This window comes from Heloderma suspectum, chromosome 3 (genome assembly GCF_057233095.1).
Source record: "Heloderma suspectum isolate Gila_16-S chromosome 3, 16-S_ref, whole genome shotgun sequence".
Classification (NCBI taxonomy): domain Eukaryota; kingdom Metazoa; phylum Chordata; class Lepidosauria; order Squamata; family Helodermatidae; genus Heloderma; species Heloderma suspectum.
The window spans coordinates 229,213,775-229,234,990 of NC_139460.1; the positions used below are offsets into that span (position 1 = coordinate 229,213,775).

A 21,216-nucleotide genomic window follows, 5' to 3' on the forward strand; every position below is an offset into this window, starting at 1 on the left:
ATTAGGTTTGTATAAACCCTAGCTTGCCCACAAGCCAGGACCCCAAACCATGGTTTAATCAGGGTTTGTGGGGAAACTATGCTTTGAGCAAACTATGGTTTTCTGGGCTTGGGCAAAAGAGCAAACTATTTTTGTCTCAAACCAGGAACAGAAGTTTCTTATTTCTTCCTCCTGCATGTGAGAGAAAGGGAAGATGCAGCATGCAAGTCCAGTGCTCATACTTGTTCATGCTTGTAATGGCAAACCAAAAGTTATTTAGTTACTTCTGAATGCAGCCTCTATGTTTAGGTGGGAAAACAAATGGTGACTCATGGTTGATAATGGCTCTCTCCAAACCAAAGAGTCTTGTAGCCAGCATGATTCATATATCCCCAGAGTCTTCCCAAAGACGTTTCCAAAAAAGAGGCTCCATTTACCTCTATATTTTAATAAAGGATGAAAACAAGGTCAGTTTATTTGAAAAGCAGGAAAATTGCTTCCCATGTAGGAATGGATATTACTGTTACTATTTTTCCAGTTAATTACTGATCTGCCTCATTTTTCAGCTAATCCTGAAGATATAGGAGAATGCATGATACTACTGGTAGACAAATTTCTTATGGAGTTACCTTTGGAAGCTCTGAATATTTTTCAAGAAGAGGCAATAAATTCTGTGTCCAGAGATTTTTCTCTCCAAATTTTATATAACCGCTTGCATAAAGAAGAATCAGGTACATCTATGCTGATATATCTTTGAAAATATAATCAAAGTATTTATACAGAGAGAGAGAGAGAGAGAGAGAGAGAGAGAAGTACAGACTACTAGATATTGTCCAACTTGAAACCATTGTTTCAGATCCTGGTTTGTTCTGATCCTGGTAACCACAGTTCCCCCCTTTGGATGTAACAGGAAACTATGTTTAATTAATCCAGAGTTCTTCTGTCATGGCATGAGAAGAAAGGAGGACCAGTGGTGCGGTGCTAAAATAGAGTGTACAAACACAAGGCTTGTGCACATCTTGTCTTAATAGGCAGAGTTATATTAAATCTGAAGTGGGCCAACTGTGGGGCACTAGAATTAGACTATTATTTTGGGCACTAGGATGCTACAGGAAAAAAGCCAAAGCAGTGATATAAATTTTGTCTACACATTGCCATGTTTATAGGCTTTCGCTGAGCCTATGGTGCTGCTGTATTGATGAAAATTATGCCCAACAACCTGGGCAGTTTCCCAGATTCTAGGATAAGGAGAGCAAACCTAGGTTTAAGCCCAGAGATGCGTCCAGGCTTAGAAAAGCTTGGGGATATCTCTTTGAGATAATCTGGACTCATTTAAAGTTATCTCACAGTTCCAGAAAAGCTGAGCAGGAATGTTTAGGCTTAAAAATGGATGCAATTTTATGGGTTTCCATATAATATCATGGCAATATTCCTAATAACACCTTAGTACACCTTTGCTCCAAAGCATAGCATGCTTTGTCCAAGTTATTTATCCACCAAGCAGAGGACCTAATATTATTATTTATTATTCTGTATCTTGCTTAATTAGAACAATGTAAGATTCTCCTCACAGCATTGCTCGTCTTTCTTTTGGTGGCAACTCTTGGTGTTTTGATTTTCTGTACAAAAGTCATCAGTAACTCCTACCACCTTTTCAGGACTTGTAAGGGAATATGTATCAATACAAAAAATGTCCCATCATAAATAATAACCTAGGTAAAATATTTTAATACTGAAATTCTACTTTGAGATTTTTAAGACAAGCTATTTTTAAAGATCGTGTCCCCACTTGCTGTGGGTTTTTCCCCAAAATTAAGAAGCTTCAGTCTTTCTCATCTTCCTTCACTGTACTATACACTAACCTTTTGACATTCTAGTTGCCTTCTGTGCCTTTTCAGTTCCTGGTTCTTATTAAATGCAAAAACAGTATGCAATATTATATATATGGCTATGCTACAGATTTATATAACGGCATTATGCTGGCTTTTCTTTGCTGCTTGGAGAGGCAAAATATAAGTGCATGCCAGGGGTGGGAACTTTTCTGATTACATATTTATACATTGCAATTATAGGAGCGTGTGATATCTATTAAAATCTACAGAATGTGTGACTTGCCAAGCTGAATGTAGGCTTCTGGCCACCCAGTAAACCTCTTGTATTCAATTTGGTGATTTACAAATTGTCCAGGACTGCATCAGTCTATATGAAATGTATCTGAATTGGTTCAAAACTGGTATTGCATAGGGCTGAAGTGGTGACAGTAGATGTTTAAAGCCTGTACCAGAACCAAACCAGAAGGTTAAAAAAAACAACAACTATAAACCCAAACCAAAACTGAACTCAAATATTTAATGGTTCAAATCCCTGTGTACAGGGAATAGAATGGAGGCACGTGGTACAATCTTTGGTTCACTGCATGAAACTTGAACTCTGATGCTGTGCAAATAACTCTGTTCAATTGCCCCAAGCCGGGAATTGTTTAGGCAACACCAGGTATAGAGTTACATGTTCAAAACATTACCTGTTAAAAAAATCCCCTAGTTTAGCAGATCTCACTTTTTAGGTTGATTGTGCTTGTGTTTACAGAAAATGAAGTTAAAAGAGATGCAAAGGGCGCAAAGGAATCAAAACCAAAAGCTGAACAAAAAAGAGGCATGAAACTAGTAAGTATCCACTGGAATTCTGAGTTAACTCAATACCCAAAATCCAAAATTTCAAACCTGTCTATTAGCATTATTTGTATTTTAATATACATGTTAGTTAAACAATTGCATAATGCACTGTCTTTACTTGGCTCCTCATGTTATATCTGTGAAACAATGCAAGAGCTACAAACCTTTGCAATAAGAATTCTTCTCATGAATGTTCATAAATTGCACTACATTTCAGGAAAAATAGCACAAGCTGATGATCCTTGAAAAGTCTTTTAACAATAAACTATCTTGATAAAGGGATTGGTAAGACTGGCCTAACCCAATACTCAGTACAGGCTGTAGCCAGGGTAACAGAAATCTAGAGGGTCCAGGCTCCGTCATGGGGGAGCACAATTCTTCACCCCATCCTAGACCCTTTGGATAGTTAGGTCTGAGGTATGGGGTCAATTTGTGTTCTTTCTCCTACATGTACCCACACACACACATATCAGTTCTTCTGATTTGCACACCCTTTTAATGCCACTCTGTACAAGTGAGTGGAGCGGCATGTCTCTCATCAATTGCCAGCAGCAAATGGAAGGGAGAACCCTCATTGTTCAATCTAATTCTTATGTTATATGCTCAGAAAAAAAATGTGTTTCTGTTCTTATCATTTTGTATGGATTCAGTGTAAGCGCTTTATGCAGTGTTGAATTTGTTAGGCACCTTCAAGCATGCTAATGGAAAAGCAGGATATTTAATAAATATAGAGCAGGGAAAGGAAGTTCAACTGGGAAAACACTTGAGGGGACCATATAACTCCTCCGAACCCACTCCAGATCGGTTGTCCTAAGGCTCTAGGATATGTTTCCCACACAAGGTTTTCCTAACTCCAGTGCCATTTTTATGTTTGTGTCAACTGTATGAATCTGGGAAAATATACTGCAAACCCATCAAGAAGAAAATGCAGTGCCCTCTCACACATACAAGATGCCAAGAAGGTGTAAAATTAATTTTCACCTAGGGCAACAAAATAGCTTGAGCCAGTCCTGGTGGCTGGGAAGTGGTGATGGTCAGGATATTTGTGCATATTTAAACTCATTCCCTATAGCCACAATTGTGACATTCTACCTTTGACTTGATTTTAATGGTACCTGTGATCCTCCTGAGGTGCTATATAAAGTAGCATTTTCCCACTCATTCTGAGAAAAATGGTACCATGTGAGGTTAAGGACAGGGTTCCAGTCCTAAGCATATTTACCAGAAAGTAAGTCCCAGATCAACTCATTAAGTTTTAATTCAGTTTTAATTCAGTTTTAACCACGTTTAGAATTATGTTGTAGGTGTGTTTTTTTTCAGACCAAGTTTCTCAAAACTATTTCTTATTTAACAACAGCCTGCCCTTAACCGTGTTCTGCTACCCAACTGCATCTCAATTGATATACATAATGTTAAATGTATCCTTTCAAAAAGTACTGTTCACCAATAGAATGCTTAAACCTTGTGTTTTACATCAGGACTGTCAAAAAAATGCAAACAAACCTAATCAGTTTCCTTGGGGTGTTCCCTATGTGATCCACAGCACCGCTACAACACACCACATAAATTATTGAAACATCTTTGGAGCGAAGGAAGGGTGCCCTTAGTAGGGCAAAGGGGCTGACCTACCAGTGGCTTTTAAATGCCACAGACGTGCACGTGTCAACAGACTGTTGGAAGTGCAGACTTCTAGCCTGCTAGTATTTACAGCCAAGGGGGAATGGTGTGGAATGTGTGTGTGGGTGGGAGGCTCTTGGTTAGTTGAAAAGGAGACTTGATACTTGGATGATATTTAAGCTGGCAGGATGGGAGGGAAGGTGTTTCATCATGTGAGAGGGTTATGGTGGTGGCATGTGGAAAGTCATGCCACAAGCTCTGGCATGTGGAAAGGAAGCTTTGATGCTATAGAAGGGTAAAGAAGATTCTCAGGCCCAGAAGGAGAGAGCTGATAACCAGGAGCAGGGCTAGTGTTGTTAAAAGAATTTTTGCAGGTAAAATATGGAAGGGTAGCACATTAGGACTGGATAGCAAGGGGTATTTTTAAAAGCAAACTACTAATCCTACTATTCCTGTCAAAACCAGTGGATTTTTTTCTGCAAAATGATGGCTGTTGGTATCTGCTAGATGGGGAGTTTGGCCCATTTATGCCTTTCAAAATTTCATTTGCATGTTCTTAACGACGTATCTCAGACGTTGTGGATCCATATAATGATGGAAGAGAAAATGGTAATGTATGTAAAATCTACAGCCTATCAGGTGTTTTGCCATTACAATAGCTGGCCATGAGAAATCGGCCTATAATCATTTCCCACCCCAATATCACTGAAGCCACTTTCAAAGACAGTGCAGCTAATATGTAGCTTAGAAAATGGCTACAGCCTAAGATGATCTGAATTGATTTTGGATATTGAAGAAAATTGGTTATGTTTTAAAGTTTATCTCCCCACTCCCCACCCCCCATCCCATGTATCTTTAGGAAGTAAAAAGGTCACTCTAGTAAGTGATTTATGATAGCAAAGCAATGAACACTATGTATCGCATGGTTTGTATTTGACAACTTGTCTGATAGCCATAGGTGACCAGAAATTTCACCCAGGCAAAATTCATGGAATTCTATGCAGGTGAGTGAGCAGGCGGTGAGAGTGAGAGAAGGGACAGTTCTCTCTGTCCCTCCTCCACCAGCCCAATTGGTTTCCATGCTAGCTGTGGAGGAAGACCCTTCCTCTGTGACTAGCACAGAAACACAGTCTGACAGAGGAGGGACAGGACAATCTGTTCCTACTCCATCAGTCTGCATGGCTGAAGGCAATTTTTACTAGGCTGCTAAGGGCTAGAAGCATGTGTTTCCAGGCTTCCCTTTCTGGGTAAACTACTAGCCTCTTAGCAGGTTAGTAATGTTTACAGTAATTTTTGTATGTTACCAACTTTTGTGGGCTTATTTACAAGGCTGACGTATTGCATTCTTAAAGCTACAACAGTTTAGAATTACACAATTGATGTTTTTTTACATCAGTGTTGGGAAACCAAATGCTCCTAACGATAAAAAATGTTTTGTATTCAGAATTAGAAAATCCTTCACAAAAATTTAAGGCAATCCTAGAAAAATATGAGCCATTTACACTTCGTTGGGATGGAGTTATTGGTAGCACACACTTTCCAAGGTATGTATGTTTGTTTCTCAGGAACTGTGCACAGTAGATTTTAGAACTGAAACAAGTGTCTAATGCATTTGTCCTTATGTTGCTTATCAAGAGTCGAAACAAAGGGCACAGTCCATCCAAAATTTAAGCACTTTCAAGTTCCACTGATTTCACTGGAAGGTTTAAGAAACCTTACCTGTTGAAATGAATGGGATTTAATTAAATGTGGTCAGCTTTGCCCAGAATGTCACAGTCCTTCTTGACTGCAACAAAAATACTTAAATGGAACTTAAGAAAAATAACATGCAACAGTGGACTGCAGGTACACTTAATACTGATACTCTTATCATTCTGTAAAAAATAGAATTAGAAATTACTTAACTCCTCATATAAATTTTACAAGTATCCCTGACTTGTTAAGGCACACAACTGGTGACAAATTGGTCACATTTCTTTAAAATGTAATGTTTTCTAGAGCTGAGCTAAGCAGGAAGTTCTTAAAGTAGCAGAGCTTCATGGTAATCTAATTTTATAACATAAAACGTCATATTCTTGTATCACCTTCCTGTGAAGTATTATCATTGTGCTTTGTTTTGCAGTATTCCTAGAAATTGAATGTATTGTTAAAATAAAGTTTTGACTTATTTCTCTTCAGTCAAGTGGAGTGGGAACACTTACTGAATAACTGCAGTGCACTTGTCTTCTCTGGAATGGCAAGATTCCTCTCACATATATTACTTGACAGACTAGTTCCGATGAACATCCCAGGTGATTTAATGAAGCTGGATAAAAACCCTTTTTTCCTTCCACAATATAACAAAGTTCTGTTTATTTTATATTTAAATGTATGTTTTAGTTACCACAAGTTTTAGAGTACACTTCTACAATCACTGCTGAAAGCAAGGAAGCTGTATTGGTGGCATTCAGATATGGGTAGTGCCATTTTGGCTACATAAGTAACGGTACTCACACATGAACATTGGATACGGTGGGACTGATAGTGAATGTATTCTTTTCTGAAATCAGCAACTCTGTCGGGGAATTTGTAGTGATGAATGCATGCAATCCATGCCTGTTTTCCTTTTTATAAGCATTGAGTTGAATCCAGATTGTTGAACTAAGTTCTCATTGAAATCAGTGAAACCTAAGTGATAACTAACTTGTCTCATTGATTTTAATGGAAAATAAATTCAAGTAACAGGTTATAATCCTATATGTACTTATGTGGGGGTAAGTCCAGTTGAACTCAGTGGGACTTACTTCTGAGTAGACATATAGTTAATTGTATATTGGAAGCATTTTTACCCCACACTTCAGCTAAAAAAAGTTCCCAGACCAGCTTTCGAAGATTAGTAATAAGACAGTCTCTGACGTCAGGCTTATAAACTAAAAGACATGAGACAAAAGGAAAAAAGTACTGAGAGGGAGGACAGAAAAAGAAAACTTGGGCAAAGTTCTTATAATGTTTTGGTTTTTTCCTTGCTGAGAAGGGGGAAACAAGCTCCCTGTAGCCGCTCCTTCCTTTGCCAATGTATGGGGTCAGGTTGCTCCCCCTTGTCATGATGTTCATCCTAGGAGTAAGGGATGCAGATTCTCAGTGGCCTTTGGTCCTCAGGTTGATGGATGAGGCTAGAGTGACATGCGTAGGATTACTATTAGTCTGGATCCAACCAATAATCCTATATTTATATTTATATACCCTGCCTTTATTTATGTACCCTGCTTTTCTATGAATATTGCTTATTCAAGGCAAGTTATCAAATCTTAAGATAAAACGGCATAACAAAACATGGGTCCAAAGGAAACCATGTCCATTTGCACAAGGTGGCCACCCCTGATTTCTGCCCAAATCTGATCCCCTTCCCCTGAACCCCCCTGTGCTACACTTAACACCATTCGGGATCATTCATGACCCTCAGGAATGGCTCATGGAACAGAGGGGTCTGAAGTGTGGAGGAGTAGGTGGGAAAACCTTGTTGTACAGTAGAGCTCTGCTCACACATCTTTGGATCCAAAATGCTACTGAAATGACCTTAGGATTGGGGTTTTTTTCTCCTCAGAATGCCAGTTGATGATACTTTCAGAACTTGTGCATTCAAAACCAAGTATTATACGAGTGAGAAATCTTGATGACGATAGAAGGTAAAATAAATTTTATATTAGATTCTCAGCCTATAAACTATGTTAAAGATAATAGTACTAAAGTCCTTTATTTTTTATTTATTTAATTTATTTATATTTATATGGCCACCTGTCAACATATATCTGCCATTTTATTGTATGTCTGTTGGGTTTATTTGCTTTTGACAGTTAAATTCCTCACTCTGTTTTCTAAAATAAAAAAATCCTATTCCACAATAAAAATATATACATAGAACTTTTAACACTTGTATTGCACGTTACTCGACGCCAAAATGGATTTGTCAAGAACAAATCCTGCCAGACGAATCTGATCTCATTTTTTGACCAAGTAACCTCCCTTGTGGACTGTGGGAATGCTGTGGACATAATATACCTCACCTTCAGCAAAACTTTTGACAAAGCGCCCCATGATATTGTGATGAACAAACTAGCTCAAAGTGGGCTAGATGAAACAACGATCCGGTGGGTCCACAGTTGGCTACAGAATCGGACTCAAAGAGTGCTTATCAATGAGATCTTCTCAAACTGGGGAGAGGTAACGAGCAGGGTACTGCAAGGCTTAGTCCTGGGCCCAGTGCTCTTCAACATTTTTATTAATGACTTGGAGGAGGAGGTGCAGGGAATGCTGATCAGATTTGCAGATGACACAACATTGGGCGAGATAGCTAATACTTTGGAAGACAGAAACAAAATTCAGTGTGATCTTGATAAGTTGGAGTGCTGGGCAGAAGACAACAGAATGAAATGTAATAGGATAAATGCCAAGTTCTGCACCTAGTAAAAAGAAACCAAAAGCAGTTACAAGATGGGGGATACATGGCTCAACAACACTAGAAGTGAGAAGGATCTTGGAATTGTTGTAGAACACAAACTGAATATGAGCCAACAATGTGATGTGGCTGCAAAAAAGGCAAATGCTTTTTTGGGCTGCATGAATGGAAGCATAGCTTCCAAATGCCAGGAAGTACTAGTTCCCCTCTACTCAGCACCGGTTAGGCCTCCTCTGGAGTACTGTGTACAGTTCTGGGCATTGCACTTTAAGAAGGATGCAGACAAGCTGGAGAGGGTTCAGAGGAGGGCAACAAAGATGATCAGGGGACTGGAAACAAAGCCCTATGAGGAGAGACTGAAAGAACTGGGCATGTTTAGCCTTGAGAAGACAAGAATGAGGGGAGACATGATAGCACTGTTCAAGTACTTGAGAGGTTGTCACAGAGAGGAAGGCCAGGATCTCTTCTTGATCATCCCAGAGTGCAGGACATGGAATAATGGGCTCAATTACAGGAAGCCAGATTCCGGCTGAACATCAGGAGAAACTTCCTGACTGTTAGAGCAATCCGACAATGGAACCAATTACCTAGGGAGGTGGTGGGCTCTCCCACACTGGAGGCATTCAAGACGAGGCTGGACAGCCATCTGTCAGGGATGCTCTGACTTGGATTCCTGCAATGAGCAGGGGGTTAGACTCGATGGTCTTGTAGGCCCCTTCCAACCCTACTATTCTATGATTCTGGAAGCCAAGGTACGACTTAGTTAAAATCAAATAATTGGTTTAAAATTGTAATAATGTTGGCTACAATATAATACAAAGTAAGGTACGTATACCCCTTCATGGATCACTGCCTTGTTATGGCAAAGGGGCTTGCACAACTCAGTGAAGCCATAAGCTATGCCGTGCAGGGCCACCCAAGACAGACAGGTCATGGCGGAGAGTTCTGACAAAATGTGGTCCACTGGAGAAGGAAATGGGAACCCACTCCAGTATTCTTGCCAAGAAAACCCCATGGAACATATCACAAGGCTAAAAGAGATGACGCCGGAAGATGAGCCCCTCAGGTCAGAAGGTAGCCCATATACTACTGGGGAAGAGCAGAGGGAATTTCCAAGTAGAGCCAGAAAGAGTGAAGCAGCTGGGCCAAAGCCGAAAGGACACTCAGCTGTGGATATGTCTGGTGGTGAAAAGAAAGTCCGATGCTGTAAAGAACAATATTGTTTAGGAACCTGGAACGTAAGATCAATGAATCAAGGTAAGATGGAGGTGGTCAAACATGAGATGGCAAGATTGAACATGGACATCTTGGGAATCAGCAAACTAAAATGGACGAATTTAATTCAGGTGACCATCATATCTACTACTGTGGGCAAGAATCCCTTAGAAGAAATGGAGTAGCACTCATAGTCAACAAAAGGGTGGGAAAAGCAGTACTGGGGTACAATCTCAAAAACAATAGAATGATCTCAGTACAAATCCAAGGCAAACCATTCAACATCACAGTAATTCAAGCCTATGCCCCAACCACTGAGGCCGAAGAAGCAGAGGTTGATCGGTTCTATGAAGACCTACAACACCTTCTAGAACTAACACCAAAAAAAGATGTTCTTTTCATCATAGGGGATTGGAATGCTAAAGTAGGAAGTCAAGAAATCACTGGGATAACAGGCAAGCATGGCTTTAGTGTACACAATGAAGCAGGACAAAGGCTAATAGAGTTTTGCCAAGAGAACACGCTGATCATAGCAAACACTCTTTTCCAACAGCACAAGAGGCGACTCTACACATGGACATCACCAGATGGTCAATATTGAAATCAGATTGATTATGTACTTTGCGGCCAAAGATGGAGAAGCTCTATACAGTCAGTAAAAACAAGACCTGGAGCTGACTGTGACTCAGATAGAGCTTCTTACTGCAAAATTCTGGCTTAAATTGAAGAACATAGGGAAAACCACTAAACCATTCAGGTATGACCTAAATCATATCCTTGATGAATATACAGTGGAGGTGATGAATAGATTTAAGGGATTAGACCTGATCGACAGAGTGCCTGAGGAACTATGGACGGAGGTCCGTAACATTGTTCAGGAGGCAGCAACTCAATCCATCCCAAAGAAAAAGAAATACAAGAAAGCAAAGTGGCTGTCTGATGAGGCTTTACAAGTAGCTGAGGAAAGAAGGGAAGTGAGAAGCAAGGGAGAAAGGGGAAGATATATCCAACTGAATGCAGATTTCCAGAGAATAGCAAGGAGAGACAAGAAGGCCTTCTTAAATGAACAATGCAAAGAAATCGAGGAAAACAACAGAATGGGAAAGACTAGAGATCTTTTCAAGAAAATTGGAGATCTCAAGGGAACGTTTTGTGCCAAGACGGGCATGATAAAGGACAAAGAAGGTAGGGACCTAACAGAAGCAGATGAGATTAGAAGAGGTGGAAAGAATACACAGAAGAACTATACAGGAAAGATCTGAATGTCCCTGATAGCCATGATAGTGCGGTCACTGAAGTTGAGCTGGACATCCTAGAGAGTTAAGTCAAGTGGGCCTTAGGAAGCATTACTAACAACAAAGCTAGCGGAGATGACAGTATTCCAGCTGAGCTATTTAAAATCCTAAAAGATGATGCTGTTAAAGTGCTGCACTCAATATGCCAACACATTTTGAACACTCAGCAGTGGCCATAATACTGGAAAAGGTCAGTTTACATTCCAATTCCAAAGAAGGGCAAAGAGTGCTCAAACTACTGCACCATTGCGCTCATTTCACATGCCAGCAAGGTGATGCTCAAAATCCTACAAGCTAGACTTCAGCAGTATGTGAACCGAGAACTACCGGAAGTACAAGCTGGGTTTCGAAGAGGCAGAGGAACTAGAGATCAAATCGCCAACATTCGCTGGATCCTGGAGAAAGCAAGAGAATTCCAGAAAAATGTCTATTTCTGCTTCATTGACTATGCTAAAGCCTTTGATTGTGTGGATCACAACAAACTGTGGCAAATTCTGGAAGAGATGGGGGTACCAGATCACCTTACCTGTCTCCTGAGAAACCTGTACGAGGGTCAAGAAGCAACAGTAAGAACCAGACATGGAACAACTGATTGGTTCAAAATTGGGAAAGGAGTACGAAAAGGCTGTATACTGTCACCCTGCCTATTTACCTTATGTGCAGGGTACATCATGAGAAACACCGGGTTGGATGAATTGCAGGTCGGAATTAAGATTGCCGGGAGAATTATCAGCAACCTCAGATACATAGACAATACCACCCTAATGGCAGAAAGCGAAGAGGATCTCAAGAGCCTCTTGTTGAGGGTGAAAGAGGAGAGTGCAAAAGCTGGTTTGAAACTCAACATTAAAAAAACTAAGATCATGGCATCTGGCCCCATCACTTCCTGGCATATAGAAGGGGAAGAAATGGAAGCAGTGACAGATTTTACTTTCTTGGGCTCCAAGATCACCGCAGACGGTGACTGTAGCCATGAAATTAAAAGACGCTTGCTCCTTGGGAGGAAAGCTATGGCAAACCTAGACAGCATAGTAAGAAGCAAAGACATCACCTTGCCGACAAAGGTTCCTATCATCAAAGCTATGGTTTTCCCAGTAGTAACGTATGGCTGTGAGAGCTGGACTATAAGGAAGGCTGAGCGCCGAAGAATTGATGCTTTCGAACTGTGGTGCTGGAGAAGACTCTTACGAGTCCCCTGGACTGCAAAGAGGTCAAATCAGTCCATCCTAAAGGAAATCAACCCTGAGTGCTCATTGGAAGGACAGATACTGAAGCTGAAGCTCAAATATTTTGGCCACGAAATGCGAAGAGAAAAGTCACTGGAAAAGACCCTGATGCTGGGAAGGATTGAAAGCAACAGGAGAAGGGGACGGCAGAGGATGAGATGGCTAGATAGCATCACCAATGCAATGAATATGAACTTGAGCACACTCCGGGAGAGAGCACAGTACAGGAAGGCCTGGCATGCTATGGTCCATGGGGTCACGAAGAGTCGGACACGACTTAATGACTGAACAACAACAAGGTACATATAACCTCATTAAAATCCATGGGCTTAAGCACTCCTGTCTCTGTATTAGATTGTGGCCAAAGTTAGTTAATAGTAGTCCTGTTTCCTTTGTACTGTTTTTTGCCGAGTGAGACCCATTTAATTTTAATGGGACTTATTGCCACGTAAATATGGATAGGAATGGGCTATTAGGGGTAGCCAATTGGCAATATATGAATATGAACTTGAGCACGCTCCGGGAGAGAGCGCAGGACAGGAAGGCCTGGCGTGCTATGGTCCATGGGGTCACGAAGAGTCGGACACGACTGAACGACTGAACAACAACAACAAATTGGCAATATATTATATTACGTGATTACTATATTATCATAATATAATATTTTATGTGATAATATATTATGTGATTTCATAGCTTGCAAATCCCATATTTGATGTCAGATATGCTGGTGAGAAACAGCTAAGAAAAATTCCGTTCACTTTCTGTTGGTGTAGCTGAATGATGAAATAATAGGCCTATGTTAAAAGTAAGTTGGACAAATCACAATCTGCCATTATAACCAGAAATTAGTGGGGAGGTAAGCTCTATGTCTTATACTCAGAAACAGCTAAAAGGATTGATCTCAGAAAATAGCTGGGAGGAGAGGTCAGTCTGTGCTGATTTTGAGGTAGAAAGGGTAAGAAATGGCTTATTTATAGGTTTTGTCAGGTTTTTTCCATAGACTTTGCTGGAGTTAAATTTATTGGCCGATTTTGGATTGTTGTTAATTGAATTTGGACAAACATATGTTTTGTCCTTTTCATTCATATCATTCAAGAATGTCTGTGCTTGTAATCTTCATTCATTATATTTACACTTTTTTATTGCCTTCTTTAGTTCTTTGCGCCAGTCTCTGGAGATGCCAACAGAGACAGCAATCATTCTAAGCCTTATTGGGGTACATTCCATCATTGTCAACCAATGGTATACTACCCTGGAAGAGAATACAACAAGACTGGAAAGCTTGTGTGAAAGTATGTAAAAAATCAACTTTATGAAACAACTGATCCTCATACTTACAGCTTTCTTCTGAATATAATAATTGGCCTCCATTTTTATATGTGAGAAAATGAAGCTTCTAGATCTTAGTACAGTGGTTTTTCAAACTTTCTAGCTTCAGGGAATCCTTTTCACCAAGGAACCCCCTGCACATCTCCCATGAAGGTTGTGGGTGATTCTGGGATATGTTCTAGGGCATGTTCCCAATCCATGCAGGGCACTGACTAGGCAGATTGGGCTTCTCCATTACTCTATGTCAACTGGGAATGCATGCTATGCTTCCCTGCAGCTCTGCATTTTAGGGTATCATTGATAGTGGTAGGCGAGCTGTCTTTTAGACAAACTTATCTGCTATTACTTATCTTCTCACTAAGGAATCCTTGACAACCTTCTAAAGAACTTCTTAATATTTCCCTGAACTCAAGCTGCAATCTTGAATATACTTATTAGGGAGTAAGCACCATTGAACATGACAGGATTTACTTTTGAGTAAATATGAATAGGATTTATTTATTTAGAGTATTTCTATGATTGTGCTGTGTGTGAGAGAGCCACTGTCCTAGACCATTATGGATATCATCACAACATTTGAGCTATCTGTTATAAAGCATATCAACTTGTTTTGACTAGTCCAGACTATACATTTGGGCTGTTAAGCCCACTCATCTGCAGTGTGAAGCTTAAACTACATGTTAAGTTGTTTCTGCTTTTTTAAAACTATGCTTAAACTGACTACTTTTATTTTGAAGAAAAAGTATGCCTCTGATCCAGAACAAGGCCCTGAACTAGTTTACCACCACCACCACCACCACCACCCTGGCTTCTTTTGTCCCAGCTGGAGCTGTTTTCATTACATTGTTCACACTTTAAAAAAAAGCATGAATAATATAATGTGTAGTTTGGCCCACAAGCATGCCTTAATTTCAGTGGTTTTCTATTGACTTACTTGCACCTAACATGGGTCAACCGAAGGTCAAGCTGTCAAACTTCGGATGCTGCCATGATGTTTTGATTTGCATGCATGTGCATATTTTAATTGTGAAACTACTGTGTTTCTTTGTAGATTTATTAAAAGTAGGCAAAACAACTGGACAAGCTATTCATATTCTTCAGAGGAGTAAGACTGCTGTGGATGAGTCACTAAAAAGTAAAATTAATGCTTTTTAAAAAAAATAAAGTGCACAAACAGATTTAAGTATTCACAGCTCAAAATCCTATATAATCTTCATTTTGCCATTTGCTTGTTTTCTTAATATATGATCATATTATATACTGCAGGTGACCTGCTTCGGAAAAGTGGCATATGAAAAATGTATAAATATCTATATAGAACAGCCTTCTCCAACCTGGTGCCCTCCAGATGTATTGGACTACAGGTCCCATAATCCTCAGATCACTGGCACCAGGTTGGGAAAGGCTGATGTAGAATAATGTATATATTTCAAGGATATCCACAGTCCAGAAGGGCAAAAGTGGCTCCAAATTTCCCCACTTACAGGATCCTCTGACACCACAGTTGAATGTGGCTTGCTTATACTCCCTCTGTCACAGTGCAAAACTGGATGCAAGCGAATGACATTTGCCGAGCTGAATGTGGCATCCCAAATTAAGAGACAAATGTCCATCTGAACAAGACTCAGGGCCACGTTACATTTTTTAGGTGTAAACCTAAAATGTTTTATGTGTACAACAGCTGGTAGCCATTTTTCGGGTAGCCATTTTTGACTGCAGATCCCTGCTACTGTGGCAAAATCACAGTTGCCTGAATATAATGTATGAAATGTCGCTGTGTTTCTCTGCCCTGACTTCACTCTTTGCCCCAGTGAAACAGGCTCAATCTCATTTTTAAAAAAGTAGTAGCCTCCTGGAAATGAGGCTGTAAATGACCATACTTTTCAGGAAAATATTATGTGATGAAATAGTGATGCCTTCAAATAACTGAAGAACAGTCCATTTTATTAATTGCACAGTGATAGGAAGGGATGCATTGAAATCTAGGACAAATACTATGTTAAAGAGTTGTCCCGAGTATGTAGCACCTGAACAGGACTGAAGAGATGGATATTTAAGCAAGCAGAAGTTAAAACTCTGGCCACAATCCAGCCCAAGTTAAGCACTTTGAAATCCTATTGATTTTAATAGAAAACTTAAGCATATGCTTAAACTTCTATTGAAAGCAATACATCTTGAAAAGACTTACCTTCAGCTGCAGCATGCCCTCTGTTCTTTTAAAATGTCCCAGTGTCTAGACATTGTTTAACTATTTGTTCTGAACTGTATTTCTAGTGGAATCAGATCATATGGATTCCCCTGAAGACAAGAAAGAAGACCAGAGGGAAAGTCCCAGTGGGTTAAGCCATCCTGCAATTCAGCCTTCAGCTCTTAATGCTGTTTTATATGGGCTACCCAATATGATGTTTACGTGATTCACAACAAATTTCCTTATGTAACATGGAAATTGGTTAGCGTGTAAAGGAAAACTATTTTTGTTGACGTTTGTTCAAAATAAGAGTTCAGAAAAGTTCAGTCTGCTCTTGGTGGCTCTTTCGATTTAAACACTTCATTCAGGTAAATAGGAACTGTTTGTAGCTATTAAATGTTTCTGTTGCTCTAATTTGTTCCAGAGTTCTCACTGTGAAATGTTGACAGTTGTGGGTTTTTCTCTCTCCTTATGCTAAGTTACATTGTGAGTATGACGCTAGGTGCTGCTGTAGTACTGTTAGCTGCACGAATGTATCACTGATCAGAAGCAGATGCAATGCTCTGCAAGATCAGTTGGGAGGTTCTGTAGCTCAGTGGAATAGTGTACGTTTTGCATGTCTGAAGCCTCAGATGTGAAGCTCAACTTCTCTAGTTTCTGAAGATTGCAGGGCTGGGAAAGACCTCTGCCTCAGAATCTGAAGCATTGGGTTCAAGTGGTGTTGCTATTCAGGTCTTGAAGTAATTGATAGACTATTAGTATGACACAATTTCTTTGGATGAGGGTTGTTCCCTTGCAGTGCAGGATTTATTTTTTATGTGTTAATGTTCCTTCCCTTTGATTACAACAGAAGGGAAAATTTCAGTCTGGTATAGGTGAGGGGCCCAATCCTGAATCCCAACAGGGGAATGGAGCGGCTTTGGATCTGGTGGATCCAAGCCACCACCCTTCCGCCCTCAGAACACCCCATTTTGAGGCTTTTTTGTCATCTACTGCCCACAGGAACATCGTCAGTATTACAGGTATGCCTGCAGTAATGGAGGTTCCTCCACCAGTGGAGCGCCTCTCTACTAGTGGAGGCCGGCAGAATCCTAGTTAGTTCTGCACAACATTGTCCACTATGGATATATTTTATTTTATTTTCCATTTCCTAATGTTTAATAGAAAAAATAACATCAAGTGAAAACGCTAATACTCAATCATCATGCATCCCACAAAAGATTTAGAATTTTTTTTTAGCAAGCCAGACATGCGTGATTCCTATGATAAATTGTTTGTGTTTCGTTTAAAGGCATTAATATGTCCCTGAAAACTACTATTTGTGGGTCTCCTATTATACTAAAGTTAACTAGAACCTGATAGAAAGATAAGGATTTGTAGCATAGTATTACAAATTCATGACATCTGTACAGGGTTGAGAGTTTCACCCATGGATATAAATGAATGTACTTTCCCTTTTCTGCCTCTCAAACCTGGCTTATCAGATGTCAACTGGACTTCCCCCATCAAATTATTTAGCTTGAAAACATGCATGGTTTTTCTAATAATTTCATTCCATTTCATGTTGATATTTTCCTCTCTATAAACATTCAAGTTAATTGAATTTTGGCAATTTGATGTTTTGCTAACCTCTGGGAATTTGAGAAAAGTCTCACTTTGGGAACTGAAAGAACATTGTGACTATGATCCAAAAAAGCATGGATAGTGTTTCTGTTGAAACTCTGCCCCCACCAAACGTTCAAGCTGCACAACTTCATGGGTTCAAAAAACAGTTTAGGGTGCAACCCTATGCATGTTTAGACCAAAAATGTCCCACAACTCCCAGCATGCCCGAGCTACAAATGCCCTACAACTCCCAGCACAGCTAGCTATCCTGGCTGGGGTATGTTGGGAGATGTAGGACTTTTTTCTCTCTAAACATGGATCGGATTTCACCCTTAGGGATTTAGCGCAAGAGAAATTTAAAAAGTAATAATAGTATGTAGTAATAGCAGCACTTTCCCTTTTGAGATAGTTTCCGTAAGTGTTAGGTTTGGATATTGAACACCATTCCTCTTCCTTCTCTGTCTCCTCATCCCAGGTTTTACTGCTTCCTCCAGCACAATTGCTCTTTTCAGCACAATTTCCCATTTTGACCTGTTCCACTCCATTCCTTACTCAGTTTTTCATTTTGTACAATTTTAAGTCAAGGGTCAGATACCTGAGGCAATGTCAGATACCTGAATTAAAACTAAAGGCTCTTGTTACTCTTTCACTCAAAACGACAAACACATATTTAGCAACCATCTTCCTTGAAAATACAGGTGATCCCAGTAAATATTTCTGCGCTACAACATGGTAATCACAGTTCTAAGCAAATAATATGAGAAGGTGCAATGTTTTTATTTTTAGCAACAGGTTACAGTCAATATTCATCATCTTGGAGAATTCTATATTAGCTATTAGTGTTGTATTTTAAAGGCGACATAGATGCAGCAGTGATAAAAATAACAGGCACCAAAGATTAAGAACGATTGCTCATCTGTGCCTAACATCAAGGTATAATCAGCTAATCTGATAGTTTACAAATGTTTGTTTTCTTTAAGCAACTGATGCAAAGTGTTTAATCTTCCAAAGTGTTTCCCCCCAAAATGCTCCCATATATAATAGATGCTTTGGCTTTGGCAACTACGTCAGCATCTTCTGTCAAAAAGATGGATGAGTAAAACCAAAGAATTTCTTTATGGCCTGACAGCCCTACTTTATCATAAAGCACTGATAAAGAGTAATGTCTGGATCCAGGAAACTACGGACTTGGAATCTTGACTTCTTGAGCACAAGATACTGGAAATGTTTATCAGTAGCACAATAGGCGGATACATGGAAATGCATGGCATTTGATATTCGACATGCTTTCTTCACTGTCTTTGCTAAATATAGACAATCATGACATTGTCTAATAGCTAAAAAGGCTGGCTAAGGTGCCTCAGTGTGCTCCATTTTTGGCTCAACTTTGTAATGGCTAGACAAAAACATTGAGGAGATTTAAAAAGTGAAGTGGAATAATGCTGTCATTGTGACACAGTTCTGATGCAGTTTCTAAATCCATGGAAGGCACACGTTTTTCCTTGCCTTCTCCCAAAGCAATGCTTTTGTCTCTGTCATTCATAGGGCTCAAATATGGATTTGGGCCCTTGGAGCACCTATTTATAAATGAGAAAGTACCACATTAACTGGCATACACAAAGCAGTGGTGTCCAGGCTTTCAAAAAGTATGTCTGACATTGCAAAAATTGATGTGTAGCCATATGCTACTGATGGGCAACTTCTTTTTTTCCACCTTATTTGTTTAGTTGATTTGATGGCAGTCTTATGAATACCCATGGATGAGCACACAGAGAAATGTTCCATATTACCCGTTGAGGATGCCTATTTGACTTTTTATTGTGTCTCAATTAGAGCTTAACATGCTTACAGCAAGATGCTTACAATGGATGCATGTTGGTGATTTATTTTATTTATTATTATTACATTTGTGTCCTGCCTTTTTCCTCTTGCAAGGAATCCAAGGTGGCTAACATGATCCTACTCCTCTCCATTTTATCCTCACAACAACTGTGTGAAGTAGGTTAGGCTGAAAGTCAATGTCTGGCCCAAAGTCACCCAGTGAACTTCATGGTCAAGTGGGGACTACAACTAGGGATGGCGGAGAATTCCGCCACGGACCCCAATGAGGCCAGAATCCAAAGAATCCAGCCTCCGGAGTCCGTGGCAGAACAGAGCACTCACCTCCGCCTCCCTCCGGAATCCATCCAGGCCAGCTCCTCCCTGGAGCGATCCTGCGGAGCCAGCCACCGGGTCCGCATTGCTGGCGATACGGCTGGCTGCCATTGCCGTGCCGTATCGCTGGGCTAACTCCAGATGCAAATGGTGTCCACTATGCCATTTGCAGCCGTAAAGCTGTTAGGTTAACCGAAATGCAGCTATTTACGGCTGCATTTAGGTTAATCTAACAGCTTTACGGCTGCAAATGGCATCCACTTTGCGTCCCTGTTTTTTCACGCGATAGGCTCCACAAATTATATTTACATAGATATTTGCATAGCCTATCATGTGAAAAAACAGGGACGCAAATGGTATAGTGGATGCCATTTACGGCTGTAAAGCTGTTAGATTAACCTAAATGCAGCTGTAAATGACTGCATTTAGTTTAACCTAAAAGCTTTACAGCTGCAAATGGCGTAGTGGTTGCCATTTGCATCTGGAGTTAGCCCAGCGATACGGCACGGCAGTGGCGGCCAGCTGTATCACCAGTGATGTGGACCCAGCGGCTGGCTCCACAGGATTGCCGCGGAGCTGAGCTGGCCCAGACAGATTCTGGGGGGAGGGACGGATCGCCTTCCCCCAAGGGCAGATTCCCACCTGGACCAGCAGGTAGGGAATCCGCCCACCCCAAACTAGAACACTGGTTTCCCAAGTCCCAGTCCAGCACTCTAACCACTACGCTACACTGGTGATCATTGGCCAGAGATGAAAGTAGTGGTATTTGCTATGTTGAGGTGTTGGTTGCACAAAATGAAGCCTATGTGTCTACAGTAAAAAGAGCACTCAATGGCTGTTAAGTATTCCTTTTAATTAGTCCACTAACATATTAAGACCTGAGGCTGTGTGGTGACTTCATTAAATGTCCCTGAAATCATGGGAATCGTGAGTAAATGTTTTCAGAATCACAGCTTTTACCGGATGGGCCTTAGCAACATCATAACTTCTCAAATGATCCTTCTCATCAAAGCTCTAAGAATATTGTAGAGATATACAAAATAAAAAAAAACTTGGTTAATGTGCTCTGAAGTATAGATACAGAAATAGTTAACCCTGAATTCAAATGAATAATATTGCTATTTGGTGGTAATCTCATTCTGAAAAATACCATGAAAATAAATTTTATAATAAAGCATTTTACAAGGGCCTTAAGGGGAAAAATCAGAAATATGTCTTGTAAGTAGGTAAACTATAATGAAATCAACTAAATTTTAAAGAAACGAAACCTGTTGTTAAATATAAATGATTGTATTTGAATTGGCTATTGAATCTTAATTTTTCAAAATGTATGCATTCCTGATTCTTTCTTCACTAAAAGCGGGTGGGGGAGAACCACTAAGGAATACATTCTAGCACATATGACTTAAGAAATATGAGCTTTCCACTAGAAAGCCATTGGCAAAAGCCCAAACAACAAGAATAAAAGCTTCCAGAAATATTTCATTCACGCAGCTCT

At 40.1% G+C, this 21,216-nt stretch overlaps 1 protein-coding gene across 1 annotated transcript in view; it reads left to right on the plus strand.

Annotated features, from left to right (window-relative positions):
* The window catches only part of CFAP46 (cilia and flagella associated protein 46), a 132,491-nt gene extending 116,120 nt beyond the window's left edge, over positions 1-16,371 (plus strand). Inside the window, exons 52-61 of the mRNA XM_084841931.1 lie at positions 546-710; positions 2,566-2,642; positions 4,009-4,069; positions 4,842-4,877; positions 5,713-5,812; positions 6,447-6,559; positions 7,852-7,933; positions 13,598-13,734; positions 14,823-14,906; positions 16,046-16,371. Of these exons, the coding sequence (XP_084698057.1) occupies positions 546-710; positions 2,566-2,642; positions 4,009-4,069; positions 4,842-4,877; positions 5,713-5,812; positions 6,447-6,559; positions 7,852-7,933; positions 13,598-13,734; positions 14,823-14,906; positions 16,046-16,185 (995 nt within the window). The 3' untranslated portion in view covers positions 16,186-16,371. The remainder of the gene's footprint in view (positions 1-545; positions 711-2,565; positions 2,643-4,008; positions 4,070-4,841; positions 4,878-5,712; positions 5,813-6,446; positions 6,560-7,851; positions 7,934-13,597; positions 13,735-14,822; positions 14,907-16,045) is intronic.
* The last annotated feature ends 4,845 nt before the right edge of the window (positions 16,372-21,216 follow it).